Here is a 14,210-nt window from a genome sequence, read left to right as displayed (position 1 = left end):
ACACTGATAACACGGTTGTGCTTTTTTTTTTTTTTTTTGGTTAGATATTTTCCCAGTGATTACCCAATAAGCAGCTGTCCCTGTGTGATTAGACTATCTTTATACTTTTTGCTGTCTTCAGCTCATTTTTCTGTTTTGTTGAATGTCCTCAGATAAGAAAAGATTGTCAGCACTTTGCACCTGTGTGATGTTCACACATTATTCCAGTTGCATTACAACTACAATAAGTTAGAGTTTGCTGTTGCACTTTGTGAGTGTGTGCATCTGAGGGGCAAACACACCAAATGTACTCAGGTATTGTAGTGTAAATAGTAAGGGCCCTGCCAAAGCTGATATGGAGCTTAGCAGCAGAAATTCATCTGGAGGCAGAGCTTCAGAGACATCAGACCGTGGGAACCACTCGTAAAAACAGAGTGAGTGTGAATTCAGCACAAAACGTATTAGAAATAAATCAAGCTTTAACCAGTGTTGATTTTATTTGATACAGATTTATGTTTGACAAGGATCCACAACTTCAAAAAATCAGCTGAGAAAAAGATCAGTGATTTATTGTCATCAGTTTATATCCTGTTTATAAATTAATCCATTGATCAACTTAACAGGTAATATCAGTGTACACAGTTATTATACATTTCAATTTTATTTTTAGTACAGACAATATCATATCTTCTATCACAAGTAATATACTTTTAACAAAACACAAGGCAAAGTATATTGTACAGGTGAATATACAGCAGTAATTTAAAGGGAAATTTAGTGATTTCTAATCTCTACCAGCAGTCAGCAGGGACTGCATCATCTGCAGGCTTCTTCTGCTTGTTTGTGACCAACAGGAAGAACAAAGAGGGGCATTAGCTATACATTTACAGCAGGGATCCAGGTTGAAGGATGAAGACTTAAGATTCGGTTGTCTTCTCTCAGATTTCTCTGCCAGGGAAGCGTGGAGAGGGTCTCTCCCTGTCGCAGCTGGTATCCAGACGCAGCCCTGCTGGAGCACAGTAAATGTTGTTACTATTGATGCACGCTGTACAACTCCTCCTCTCCTCTCAGCGCATCACATAGGAAATCAATCAAAAGCTAATCAGGGTGAAAGCCACTCAGGCATCTGCAGTTTGATGTTCAGCAAACTTTAATGACAGTGTTGTGCATCATTTTCTTATACTCACCCATTTTTTTAACGTGCAGGCTGCTGTGGTCCACAGTCTGATGTGTATGTTTAGATGAACGAGCAATCAGTTGCGCTATTTGTCTGGCCATGAAGGTCTTTTCTGGAACTGGAGGTGGTATTTTGCGTGGCTGAGAGGTCACCTTCACCTTCTCTTCATGCCCTTCAATGAAGACATCATCAGACTCATCTGAATGGGACACCGGGCGGAGACGGATGGCGCAGAGCTCCTCAAGTGTCACCACAGGCAGAGGGTTCGCCAGAGATCTGAGGAAGGCTGAGGACTCTGAGTGGTGCCTGCGGAATGGTTTGGGTCTGAGAGGAGGTTTGGTCTTAGGGGCAGGGTCTTCATTAGGAGTGTTGTCTGATGGAGAGGTTGCGCTAGGACTGGATTTGGGGTCAGGAAAGATAACGGGGAGGGGAATCTGCAGAGACAGCCTTTTAGTGCGAGCAGAGGTGGAGCTCGATTTAGGATGCAACTTCCAGCCTAGAGGGTCATGACCGGTGATGACGGATGTCTTCACAGGAGGCGGAGAGGAGCAGGATGAGGTGGTGGAGGAGGAGGAAGATGAAGACTGACTCTGTGAGGTAAACATCCCTAGCGGGGGGCAGGAGTAGCGTTTGAAAGAAGAATAGGATACTGTGTGAGAAGTGCGGAGGGATACTCCTCGTTGAGGAGGCTGTGGTTCCTTCTTGTTCTTCTTCACAACAACGACAGGTGAGGTCTCAGATTTACTAAGGTCAGCTGACCACCGCCGCTGGTGAGATCTGGGGGTCACACTCGAGGTGGAGATTGTTAACAAAGAAAGCTCTCTGAGCTCCTGGCTGTGTGTTAACACTCTTCCTGGCCTTTGACTGCCCTTGCAGTTTCTGTTGTAGCTCACGTTATTAACATTAGACACCTTTTTACTCATCGGAACACACTTAATAGCAGCAGAACCTTTATTCATCTTGCTTGAGGTGGAACTGAGTATTTTCAGATCTGGTGACTGTAGATAAACCCTGTAAAGAGAGACATGGAGAGAGAAAGGAGGGGTGGAGGTGGTTGGAGGTCAGGATGTATAAATATTGAAAACAGGAACAAGAAACACCCATCGCAACTTCTCAAATAAAGTTTGACATTTCACAACCAATGCCTTTTCACAACAAAGCTAAATACTATGTCAACAGCCATCAGTCATGGGAGTATTTAAAAGGCCTTTATTAATCTGAACCGAAAACCTCCTGTTGTAATTTATAAAGGTGATTTTGACATTTAAATAGTTAAACAAATAAATGCTAAACTTCTGTTTAACTTTGAGCTACAATGCTAAAGCATTGTAACACGTGTGTCAGTCACTGACTCAGTAATATCCTTTATACAGCAATATAACAGCCAAAGCTTTTGCTAACATTTGCTTGCATAATCCAAGCATACCAGATTAAGGCTGTCAATGTGGCTGTCAGTATTTTGAATTGAATTACTTCCGAATTAATCTTATTAGAGGAAGACTGGGTTATTTGTCCTCTTAAAACTTACACAGTATTATTTCAATTATATAAATAAAGTAGTTAGTTTGAGTAAATTACAATATTGCACATAGTAACTAAATAATAAACAAAAATTTTCTAAAATAATTCATATCGTAAATTTTTTTTATTTAAAAACATGGAAATTTCAAATAATTATAACCAAAAACTTGAAAATTAACATCAGCATGTTTACTATGTGCATACCTTTGTTCCCAAGAGGTGAATGTAAAGTATAAAACAGTGTTTACCTGCTGTGATATGTTGATCTCAGTTCTCGACCAGTCTGGACTAATCTGTTTCTCTCATCTGTTTCTTAATAGCACTCTCTCTCTCTGTTTCCCCACCCAGCAGCCCAACCTAATCTGACCACAGCTTCCTCAAATTAACGCCCAGAAACCCTCAGAGTCCCCTACTTCTCACACACAAACACAAAACCACACACACACACACACTCTCATACCAACCAGTCAAGTTTGATTAACAGCTGTTTTCATAGTAGCATGAAGAACAACAGTGTGGGAAATGATGTATTTGTCCGTGACGATCACCTTCCGCTCAGCTTCGCAACTATTTAACTATTTTTAGTGATAATCCAGTTTCCTCGGTGTAAATAAATGTCCATGTTCTATTGTTTATCATTACCTGACATGAGCAGTAGTAATTTAACCTACAGCCAGTTCAGTAAAGTTCAGTTCAGTTCACCTAAATCATGAAAAAACATTGTTTCCTTCTTTATTCACAAGTGAAAGCTGTCCACAGTGAGGTCTGAGTAACCAGAACACTGTTTCTTGGAAGAAACTTAGTTGTTGAGTATTTAAAAAGTTATTTGTGAGGGCTTTGAGTTCCTGGCCGTTGTCTTTTGTTTTCAAGCTCATTGTAATTAACCGCTTTCTGCTTCACAAACTCAGCTGCAGCTGCAGGCAAGAACATTCTTAGCCACACTATCGGCATTGCTTTAAAGATGGCAGTGACAGTCAGTCAGTGGGTTCACCTCTTTGGTCCATACCGTTCTCAAAGATTTATAAATGTTAATGATTTAGCACCTTAAAGCCCGTGTAGGATTTCCTTTGTGTACCACAACATGAAAGATGAAAAAAATAAAATTATTCTACAAGTAGCGACAAGTGGTTGGTGGTTTACACCTTTATTGCTGTGCATTTTTAATAGCCACATATACTAAAAACAGACTTCACCACAAAAATGAAAAAAAAAAAAAAATCCTAGAAAGTTTTGAATTTTCCAGGTGACATTATTTCTTGAGCACAGGGATAAATATGGCAACAGTTTTTTGCTTATCTATTTCAAAGAGACGCACAATGTTCAGGAAGCAAAATGCAACTTCTGGTAACTGCTGTAAACAATGTCTATAATTTGTCTGACGTTTTGCCAATGCATATCTTGCACCTTTGTCACATTTTGAAGTTGTTGTTTTCTGTGAGCTAAAAATAAAACGTCCCTCGCGTGATTCTGCAGTAGCCTCTGTAAAACCCCACAGCCACGGGCGTTTCTGTGATATCTTTGTACAGCGGCTGAAAGTCAAAGTGCAAAGCTGAAAACTTAGACCAGCTCTGTAAATCTCTCACAGCAAGTCATAAGCTATCACATGTAGACCCCCACATACACGTGTTATCCTCCCATGCTCCTACACACGGTATGAACTCTAACGCTCGGCGTTGACAGCGAGTCCTTTGAAGTCTGATCAGCTCAGAAGCTGCGTTCCTTCCCTCACTTCCTCCTAATCCACCCACAGGCTCGTGGAGATCTTTCAAGGCTGTGTGAGTAATTGGCAGGTTCGCATGTTGTGGAGAGTCGGGTTCTGCTAGGTGAGGGCTCACTACATTAATCTCGGTGTAATGAAGTGATGTAAACCCCCCGAGAGGCAATGCAGAATACTGTAAACCTGGAGACGAGGTGGGGGGGTTGGAGGGGGGGATTACCACTGATCTGAGTGGTTTTTGTCTGATGATACACAGAGAGAGAGAGAGAGAGAGAGATGTGGGGGATGCAGGAGGAAATGTGTGTCTACTGTACACTGTGTGTATGTGTGAGAAAGAGAGACCCGACCTTTCTCTCACTGTTTCATTCGATAGCAATAAAATATATTTGCTTCTGCTCCCCGCCAGTCAGAAGTGGTCAATATGTGCTTATTGATGCTTGAAATGTTAACAGCAGCCCTCTGCTCAGCTGGCCGTCTCTACTTATGTTATGTTTGGGTGCTGTATTTCTTTTCTATACCACATCACTGTTAAAGCTCATGCTGGGGACTTTCAGTTCAGTTTGTTCTTTATTTAAAAAAAAAAGGTGAAGTTTATTTTTTCTACAATGTTGAACAGAAGTTTCACATTCGTAACAGGACTGAGTTTGAAGCTGGAGAGGAAAGGAAAGAATATAAGGTCCAACAGTATGAAGAGAAACCTTTGGAAGTCAGGTGGGAATAATGTCCTACAGAGCAGGAGGAGAATTTTATAATGTCTCTTTATTTTTTTCTGAAGTTGACAGAGAGATTTCTCACAATGGGTAAGCACAGAAAGGCTCAGCGAAGACGCGCTGTACAGCTCTGTGGAAAATGGAGAGATTTGAAGGCTGATCCCTTCAGGTTTGCCGGCGAAATGATTAAAGGAACCCATCAGATTTTTCGAGGAAGGATTCGGAGATCTGAGAATAACACAAAGTCACACAGTGGAAGGGCTTGCAGGATTCCTGGAAGTATAAAATGTCAATGTAAAATTTAATGGTTTTTAAACCGTTTGGCGGAGCAGAGAAGTAGAACCGCTCAAGTTGGGATATCTTGGTGGAACATTTGTTCCACTTAACCTGACTGAAGTCTGGCCCCCCATCCAAATGAAAAAACACTGTCTCCAAAGCAGTTCCCTGCTTTGGATGAATCCCCAGAGATAGCATCTCTTTACATGGTTGTCATTTACGTAACCAGCCCAGTTTACCTGCCTTTATAATCTGCCATATGCCATATACTATGGATTTATTCATTCTAAATGAGTGTGTCAGATGTGTCCTTGTGTATTGAAAGCTTCATGTGTCTTTGCTTCTCGAGGTAAAAACAGGATGATGTAATACAAATGAGTGTGTTTTTTCATTTGTAGAGGTTTTGGTGAAGGACATCTTTTTTTTTGTTCTTTTTTTCCTTTTAGTTTTGATGAAACCAAAATTCTCCTCTCATGTCATGACAGCAAGGAAGATTATTCCTGTTCTCTCTCGAACAGTAGAGGTGTTTTGACACAACCTTGAACTGCTCTTAAAACGCTGACTTCACTGTTGCATAAGTTTTCTATTTAATTACACCCAACTCCATCTTCTTCTCATTCTTATCCAGGCTTAATAGCCGAATCTCAGAATCTCTAACCGTCCTTCACGATATCATGTGAACAGAAAATTAAGCAGACGGGAAAGTTAATACCAGTCCTACCATCCTCTGTGGCTCATTCTTTAGTATCTTTACTATCTTAAAATTAATTTCACGGCCAAAAATTACAACTTTTCAGGATTTCGAATGTATAATGGTTGAAGGTCAGATTGCATTTTGATTGAATCATGCACACAAAGCCACACACGCATAGTATCTGCTCAGAGAATGTTAAGGGACGGTAATTACCATAACTGAAATTATTTCCATAATCATATAGGCTAATTAGAAACATGAAAGTAGAGCAGCTCCCCGGCTGCAATGTAAATTATTGTTGCCTGCATTAATAATCCTATTTTACTATTAACGCACAGTCATCATCACAACACACACGCACGCTGCTCAGCCAGCTGTATGTATATTGTGGGGACTTGCCTGTTACTGAAATGCTTCTCACTATCACCGTGACATTGCAAGCAATAACTGCGTTTTAGGAAAGTTTAAATAAACAGCATATGATTCACATCCTCAGACATTAACTGCATCAATTCAAACCACTATCAGCACTGATCTTCAATCAGTCAGTTATTCATTCTGCCATTTTGAGCTCTGTTATTGTCAGAATTCATGTCGGCTCAGAATTACAAAGTGCAACATGTTAAATGTGTAGACATGTTAAATATATATTGTTACCACTGATTTCTTTGCCAAACAGTAATGAAATGTCTGCACAATGTTTGTCCATCACAACCTCTCAGAAATGCCATGTCCACTGGTTTCCTGTATGCACACAGAGCTCATCAGAGCTGTATTACCTTTAATCAGTGCATCAGTGGAATATTGCCAAGTACATTTATTTGTTATTGGAAGATTATGAAATACAAGCTGACAGCAAAGACAGACTTGTCCAATACTAATCCGATCTGGAAGGACTGTGACAGTTTTTTTTTAAAGCTGCATTTATCATCTTGTCTTAGCTTCTCACTGATCACTGCACAGTTTAAAAGTTTGCATGTGTGTGTGGATTAAAGAGTCCTCCAGCGACACTAAGTGCTTTTTAACCAAGACAGGTAACAGAGAGCCAAGAGACAACTGGCATGTAATTGGAAGAAGATGGATGAACAGAGTGGCAGGAGGAGTGAAGACGGGTGTAGAAGGGAAGCTCTTGAGGAGGAGGGGAGGGCCAGATGAACTGTAGCCAATGACCAATAAATGAATCTTTGTCTTTCTCCCTCTCTGCTTCTCTGTGGATCAATCCGTCTCCTCTGTCAGCAGTCTTTATCTCCAATCCCTCCCCTCTATCATGCCTGTCTCCCCCTTACTCTCTCCTTGTCCTTCCTTTTTTTCTTTTCCTTTCCCATTTTGGATTCTTCACCGCTCTGTGTGCTCTCTTTCCGTCTCCAGGCGTGGTTGACGGAGATCCATGAGTACGCTCAGCAGGACGTGGTTGTCATGCTGCTGGGCAACAAGGTGAGACCTTGTTGCCAACACTGGGAGATGGATGGACAGATGGACTCATAGAGGGAGGGAAGGATAGGGCGCTATGGTGGGATACGGATGCATGGATGTGCCTGAAAGCAGTAAATCAAGAAAAACATAGTATCACACACAGGATTCTTAAATGTCAGCATTAAGCTGAAGAGGTAGTTAAAGCCATTGTACAACAAGCTAAAGGAAGTGCATGCTAATGTTACTCCATGTCTAAGCTGTTTGTTAGCACATTTGCCACATCAGCTTTGTATGGTTAAATCAGATTTATAGTTTCTGCTTCTTTACAGAGCTCTTCTCCCTCCAAGTGGACAACAGAAACAGTTATTACAGCTTTAGTGTCTCCATTTATGCAACAAAACACCTTGAAAAATATGTTATTTCTGTGACCTTTTACTGTATGTCCACTTTTTCAGCAGCCGTGGTTATAAAAATAGAAATCAGAAATTGCAAACACTGTTAAAGCAGCTGGTGAAAGGTGAAAAATAAATGGCAGGTGTGGAAATTTATGCTGTGAAAGAGGAGTATTGGATAACAATGTATGTGGCTATGTCAAACATGGACAACAAAATGCTTTAAATTCCCTTGTTAGCACTGACCACTATGCAGACACTGACAAGTCATGGGTTTATATTGTGTGTCCAATGTGTTGTAGGCTGACTCCACACATGACAGGGGGGTGAAGCGGGAGGAGGGAGAGAAACTGGCAAAGGTGAGCTCCATGATACACACACCCGTGCAATTAGATGCATGTAACACGGATAAAAGACATGTTGTACTTAATCTACCCACACAGCCACATGAACCACCCCCCACCCACCAACTATCCTCAGCAGCTGCTGTGTCTTTATTAGTGTGAGACATTATATATTCATGGAGGCACATAATGTTGTTATTGTTTGGAATAAATGATTGGGGGGTTTGCTAACTTAATTTTCCAGGCCGTTTCGCTCAGATAAGCTCTGAGAGGCATGTTCGAGCAAATATGAACACAAGTGGTAGGGGGTAGCATGGCAGAAGAACTGCAGCTGTCAAGGTAACACACAGCGTGGATATTGACATGCACACACACGCACACACACACACGCAGAATTACATCATTACACCAGACATCGTCTTCCATCGACTACATACTGTGCTCTCTGTGTTTCTTGTAAATTACAACAAAGTAGAGAGAAAATTAGATCTGAAGGCCAGAAATCTCAGAACCCAGAATTATTATTGGTATTGATCAGCAGCCCCCTCCCCCCGCCGGTACTTAAAACCGTACCTCTAAACCTAAATCCCAAATCCTAAATCACTCCAACCTCCTCTTTGTGTCAGCATCTAGGTGTTTTCTCCTCATAAGGAAAGACCTGCAAGAGTGCCAAGTCCACACACACACAGACACACACACCTAATAACAGATGCTTCTCTGTTTCTCTGTGCAGGAGTTTGGTGTCCCCTTCATGGAGACAAGTGCTAAATCTGGACTGAATGTGGAGCTGGCCTTCACTGCTGTGGCCAAGTGAGTCGTGCACACAACAGCACAGTATGAGGAGCACAGCAAGGATCCCTGTGTCCTCTGAATGAAATGTAACTTTACTTTGAAGGAACACACAGAGATGTTGAGCTGAGAGTTTGTGCGGCGCTCTGCCTATTAAGTGATTAGACCTGGGAGATCAGGTGTTCCATGAAAATAATCCTGTGGGTGAAAGCAGCGTCATCTGAAAGTGAGAGTATGGAACTTATGAGATAATAACATAATCCTCATTTTACAAATGCAGAGTTGGATTAATGAGCAATAAAACACACCTGGGCTCCATTCAGCAGGCTGAGGGGGTTTTGCTGCTACAGCCATTAGCCTGGAGCAAGAGGCTAAAGTTACCAAATTTTAGAAACGTATTGCCGTGTAACTTGTTTTACTGACTTCTCTACTTGTGCTCCTGCTGCACTATATTTTAAAATGTTGCACATTTACACTTGTGTTGTCACATAACTATATAAAAAGAAAGAACAGTGTATTGAACCTTTTTTAAGCTGTTTATGGACTGTGCAGTAATCTACTCTGTGGTGATCACTGATTGTGTTGCACCTATCTGATCAGCTGAACTCCTGCTGCAATGTTTCTCTAATCATAAGACACATTTTAAATTTTTTTTACTGCTTGTGTGATGCTGCTTTGAGTCCTTTTCTATTCGGTTTCTGAATATAAAAGGGCCTGTCCTTCATTTCTAATGAATTAAAAAACAAGAGCAGTCTCGTAATTATAGGGAAGAGCAGGGTTATTAAGAGTTAGTTTTTGACATGATGTGCATTTGCATTTGTTCCCTGCGGCCATAGTGTGATAATAGAAAATGCCAAAGTCAAGCACATACACACACAGGGACACAAATTACAGATTTGTTCTCTTGACAGCAAAACACCAACTAATCTGGTTTGTCTTTAATAAAAAGGAATAATGAGAATGCTATTTTAAGTGTGCGTTTCACTCAAATGTGAAGTGTCAGACAGTTTGTGTGGGAGCTGCTTTACGTTCGTAGCCTTGTTATGGTAACAGGCTGCCGTGGTTGGGTTTTGCCAAGAATAGCGTGACAGTCTGGCTCATAACAACCTGCAGATACAGAATCTAAAACCAGATCTTTTCTCGTTGTTGTCCTCTACCTCATGTTAACACCTCCTCAGTTTTTACATCTCTTGCTTTCTCCTGTCTCTTTGTTTTTTCATCTCTCTCCATCGCTTCTCATCTGTCACTCTTCATCTCTCTTGTCTCTTCCACTTCATCTCACTCATTGTTTTAGTTCATTTCACTGCAATAGCACAAACACACACAGGCACACGCACAAGTACAGAGAGTAAAAGCCACAAAAACACGATTCACATGGAAACTGTGATAATGGCACTAATCTGTACTTAAGTGACTGCTGTGTTATTGAACCACTGACAGGTCCAGGCATCATGTATCTCTTTATCTGCTTTAATGTCCTGTGTGAATGTTGCTTTTGTTCTTCACTTGGAATATGCTGCTTGGAGATTTTTTATTTATTTTTTATGGTGAAGATAGAACCAGTTTCTAGAGATATCTTTAAAGTAAATGTGAAGCTACTTCCAGAAAGTGTTTAGCATAAAGACTGGAAACAATGGGAAACAGCTCGCTCGGCATGTAACACCACAAGTTAATTAGTGAGCTTCAGTGCTGATGCTAGGCTTATTTATACATTAGGCTCCTGGCTTTAGACTTAACCCCATTCTTATGATGACATTTCATGACCACCTTACTTCACAATAACATAAAGTATATGTCAGAGATTACAAAGAAAAGAGGAATTTATGTTGTAAACAGATATAAATAGATACATGAGGTAGTGTAAGGCAGGGGAGGATAAAAGTCTCTGACACTGCAATTATTTTGTGGGAGAGATTTCACCTTACCTGTGGTTCACAGTCCCATGCATTCTGCTTATTAATATTTCCATACAAAGTAAATCAAGAAAAACATAGAGCCACTGAATTCAGGCAAGAGGATGTGAGGGTGTACATCTGACTTTTTTTTTTTATAAAGATGTTGTAGGGCTGATAATTTTGTTTATAGGGAAATCATGAATAATCTGTCTTAATTAAGTTTCGAGTTCTTCAAATCTCAGAGTGTATTAAAATTAATGGGAAACTGTAGCAGCCTGGAAAAGCACATTCATTAAGCTAAAATATGGTAAACAGTCCACAGTAACATAAACCTGTTTTGAAATTAATGGACTAAGCTTACAAAATAATAAAATTTCACTTAAATAGTATATTATTGAATCTGGCTAACTGTAAGCCTGTAACGAACCTCATCACCATGGCAAAAAAAAGGTAATTGTGATAAAACCCCAATGAAACCACGGTGCAGTTTGAATGTTGCCTCACGTTGCCGTGTCTGTCTCTGTCTCAGAGAACTGAAGCACAGGACCATGAAGGAGCCTGACCAGCCCAAGTTTCAGCTGCAGGAGTACGTCGACAAAGAAATGAGGACAGCTGGCTGCTGCCGCTCATAGACTACATCCCATCTATGTGTGTGTGTGTGTGAGTGTGTGTGTGAGAGAGAGAGAGAGCGCGCGAGGGAGAGAACAGGTGCATTCTGTTAGAGTATGTAATAAATCTGAGATGGTGTGTCTGGAAATAATCATGAAATTCTCAGTGTTTGTAATATTTCTGTTAGTGGTGATGCAGCCAATATGCTCTCTCTCCCAACCCACCTTTCCTCTGCAACTGTGAATGTAATATAATTCCTATGTACATGCTTGCACAAATACATGCATGTTTTTCTCTCTTTCTCTGTCACACACACACACACACACACACACACACACACACACACTCACACACAGCTATGTTTGTAAGTCTACTTCACAGCCTGTTTAATCCTTTCTGTGCAGGTTTCCATAAGTGTGCTGTACATACTTTGAATGTAATTTTGATTTTGTGTCTGAAGTCTTTGTAGTTTTTAGATACCTGTCTTGTTGAAACTGAAGTATATGGCCAGAATTATATTGAATGTTAAATCAATCTTCTTCAGTCTTCTTAAAGTAATAGAAATAGATCTTATGAACACATTTGTACGGATACACTTCTGCACCTCATGTAAGCTGTCAAATGGCACTGTGTGCTGTTTATGTACAGGATAAAGTATGATAACTGTTTTTAATACTTGTACCTGTGATCATGACTCTCATCACGCTGATGTGTCTGTGAAAATACGATGAGTTCTTGACGTTTTGTACACAGATTGTTCAGTTTGAGTTTTAAAGCTGCTATGTGAAGCGTTTACCATTAGAAAAAGTGCTGAGAGTTTGTTCAACCTACAATAAGGTTTGGTTGAACCTATTCGTCACTTGTTTTTCCCTCCTGAGGTTTTGTCGTTCCTGTCATTCCATAGAGATGTAGCCATTGTTAGTGGATCTTTGCTGAACTAATGTTGCGCTACGGTCCCAGTCCCCAAGAGGAGGGTCGTGGCAAAGGTAATTGGATGGGTTGAGTGATGCTGCTGTTGTGTGTTGGTTTCAAAGAGGAGCTGTCCACAGTAAAGAGGCAGAAAAGATGGAGGATTGATGAGTAAAGGAGGCCTTTCAACAGCTGCTTTGAATCAGTAACTCATCATAGGCATTGTTTGCTCATTTTTTTCACTGATTCTACACAGTGGTAACACTAATTTATATTTTGTCCGATGTTTTATTGAAAATGGTTCTGCTACTTTTAAAAATACTAATTTTATTTGAAAATACTGTAAATACAGATTCAAAATTCTTACGTTCACTTGAAAATAAATCACATGTCATTCATTTATTGTTAACTTATAATCTGTTTATTGTATGTTAACTGAAATTATTTGTAATGTATCAATCTCAAGTATTCACATTAAAGAATCGATCAACAACAAATGAGCTGTTCTTACCTGTGGCTCAGCAGTGATGACACATGTATATTGATCTGTAGCACCATCATGTGGCCATCTCTTGTTATTACAATATGAACTTGTGAAATAGCATTCAGTGAATAATCTGGTACAGAATCATCTCTTTTTAGGAACTTGAAAGATGGAAACAATCAGTCTCTTGAGCAACATTATAAATTGAACTGACTTACCATTGTACTATACTGTACTTACTGCCCTCACCTTCTTTCATTTTTGCCCTAGATCTTTCTGGCCTTGAAAAGCCTTAACCCAGACTGGTCAGCAGCACTTCCCACGCCATCAGCACCGAGACAAAAATCACCCCTGTTGCTTGGTGTAAGTGGTATGAATGCATTTTCTTTATACAGAGACATTTTGATCTGAAAGTTATTTGCTCATATTTGTTATATGCTCATAGTCTTCTTTCATTCAGTACTATATTATGCAGGTGACATGCAAATGTATATCCTGGTAAAGAGCAGTGAAGAGACCGGCTGTCTGAAATAAACATTTTGAATGTCCCCTCAGCTTGCATGAAGCACAGCTGCTTGGCTTTTAACAGATACCAGAAGACAAGATCACATCACCAGTGTTGTAGCTTCTTGTTACTGGTTGGTGATCAGTTGCAGAATTGATTTTAATAATTTTTAAATTTACTGTTGCCTATAAAGCACTTAATGGTTTAACGTCCTGTTATATTGCTGAGTTATTACTGCTTTGAATGTTCCTCCATCTTAGATGACATTGCTCCCATCAAGACCAAGAAATCTGGTCTTGAATCTTTCCCCACAGCCACTGATCTCCTTTTCTTCTCACTCTGCCCTCTTGTTGCATGCAGTGAAAGATCTGAACTTCCTCTTTCTTGTACACAGCCTCAGTGTTGGTCCTCCAGTCCAGTCTGCTCTTCAAGTGGATACCCAAGTACTTGTAGTGCTCCTCAGCTCCTACCTCCTCACAATCAAGCACAACATAACTCCTGCAGGTAACAAAAGACACCTGTGTTTCAGATGAAATCATGCCCTGTGGTATACTGTTCAATCTCAGCTATTTAAGCCTTATTTCATCCTGTAAAGCAGTCAGTAAAAATGTTTATGATACTTGAAACTTCAAGGAGGTGGGAGGGAGAGCTATTGCCAGGCCGGATTAACCCGGCGGAATGATGTGTAACAGTGTGGGCGAGGGGACAGTGGAAAAACCATGCTCTCGAAAAGCAGAACACAGAGCGAGCGCAGGGACATTTTAACCCGAATGCCTCTCTTTACCAGTCAGTACCG

The 14,210-nt window shown here is 40.5% G+C and overlaps 2 protein-coding genes across 3 annotated transcripts in view; one reads left to right on the top strand and one right to left on the bottom strand.

Moving 5' to 3' along the window:
• LOC121175668 (ras-related protein Rab-26) overlaps positions 1-12,803 on the top strand; it is a 61,523-nt gene extending 48,720 nt beyond the window's left edge. The window contains exons 6-9 of the mRNA XM_041029480.1: positions 7,443-7,508; positions 8,182-8,238; positions 8,957-9,033; positions 11,437-12,803. Coding sequence (XP_040885414.1) covers positions 7,443-7,508; positions 8,182-8,238; positions 8,957-9,033; positions 11,437-11,539 — 303 coding nt within the window. The 3' untranslated portion in view covers positions 11,540-12,803. The remainder of the gene's footprint in view (positions 1-7,442; positions 7,509-8,181; positions 8,239-8,956; positions 9,034-11,436) is intronic.
• LOC121175667 (putative protein TPRXL) lies at positions 462-3,028 on the bottom strand. 2 transcript variants are annotated; one of them, XM_041029478.1, is made up of 3 exons: positions 2,926-3,028; positions 1,167-2,167; positions 462-988 (listed from the first exon to the last, which is right to left on the bottom strand). In XM_041029478.1, exons 2-3 carry the CDS (start codon positions 2,113-2,115, stop codon positions 918-920), a joined length of 1,020 nt encoding a protein of 339 aa, XP_040885412.1. In that variant the 5' UTR covers positions 2,116-2,167; positions 2,926-3,028; the 3' UTR covers positions 462-917. The 2 variants fall into 2 exon arrangements, with proteins under 2 accessions (XP_040885412.1, XP_040885413.1); XM_041029479.1 differs by having other exon boundaries at positions 462-985.
• Positions 12,804-14,210: the final 1,407 nt, after the last annotated feature.

The sequence above is a fragment of the Toxotes jaculatrix genome, chromosome 21 (genome assembly GCF_017976425.1).
Source record: "Toxotes jaculatrix isolate fToxJac2 chromosome 21, fToxJac2.pri, whole genome shotgun sequence".
Classification (NCBI taxonomy): domain Eukaryota; kingdom Metazoa; phylum Chordata; class Actinopteri; family Toxotidae; genus Toxotes; species Toxotes jaculatrix.
Note: the sequence above shows the minus strand (reverse complement) of the source record. Positions and strands in the feature narration are given on the sequence as shown.

Bases quoted from the DNA above. Each gene is read 5' to 3' on its own strand.
- LOC121175667 (XM_041029478.1), bottom strand. From the start codon at position 2,115: ATGAATAAAGGTTCTGCTGCTATTAAGTGTGTTCCGATGAGTAAAAAG. The intron at 989-1,166 runs GTGAGTATAAGA...ACTGTGCTCCAG, and splicing joins CCTGCACGTTAAAAAAATGG to CAGGGCTGCGTCTGGATACC.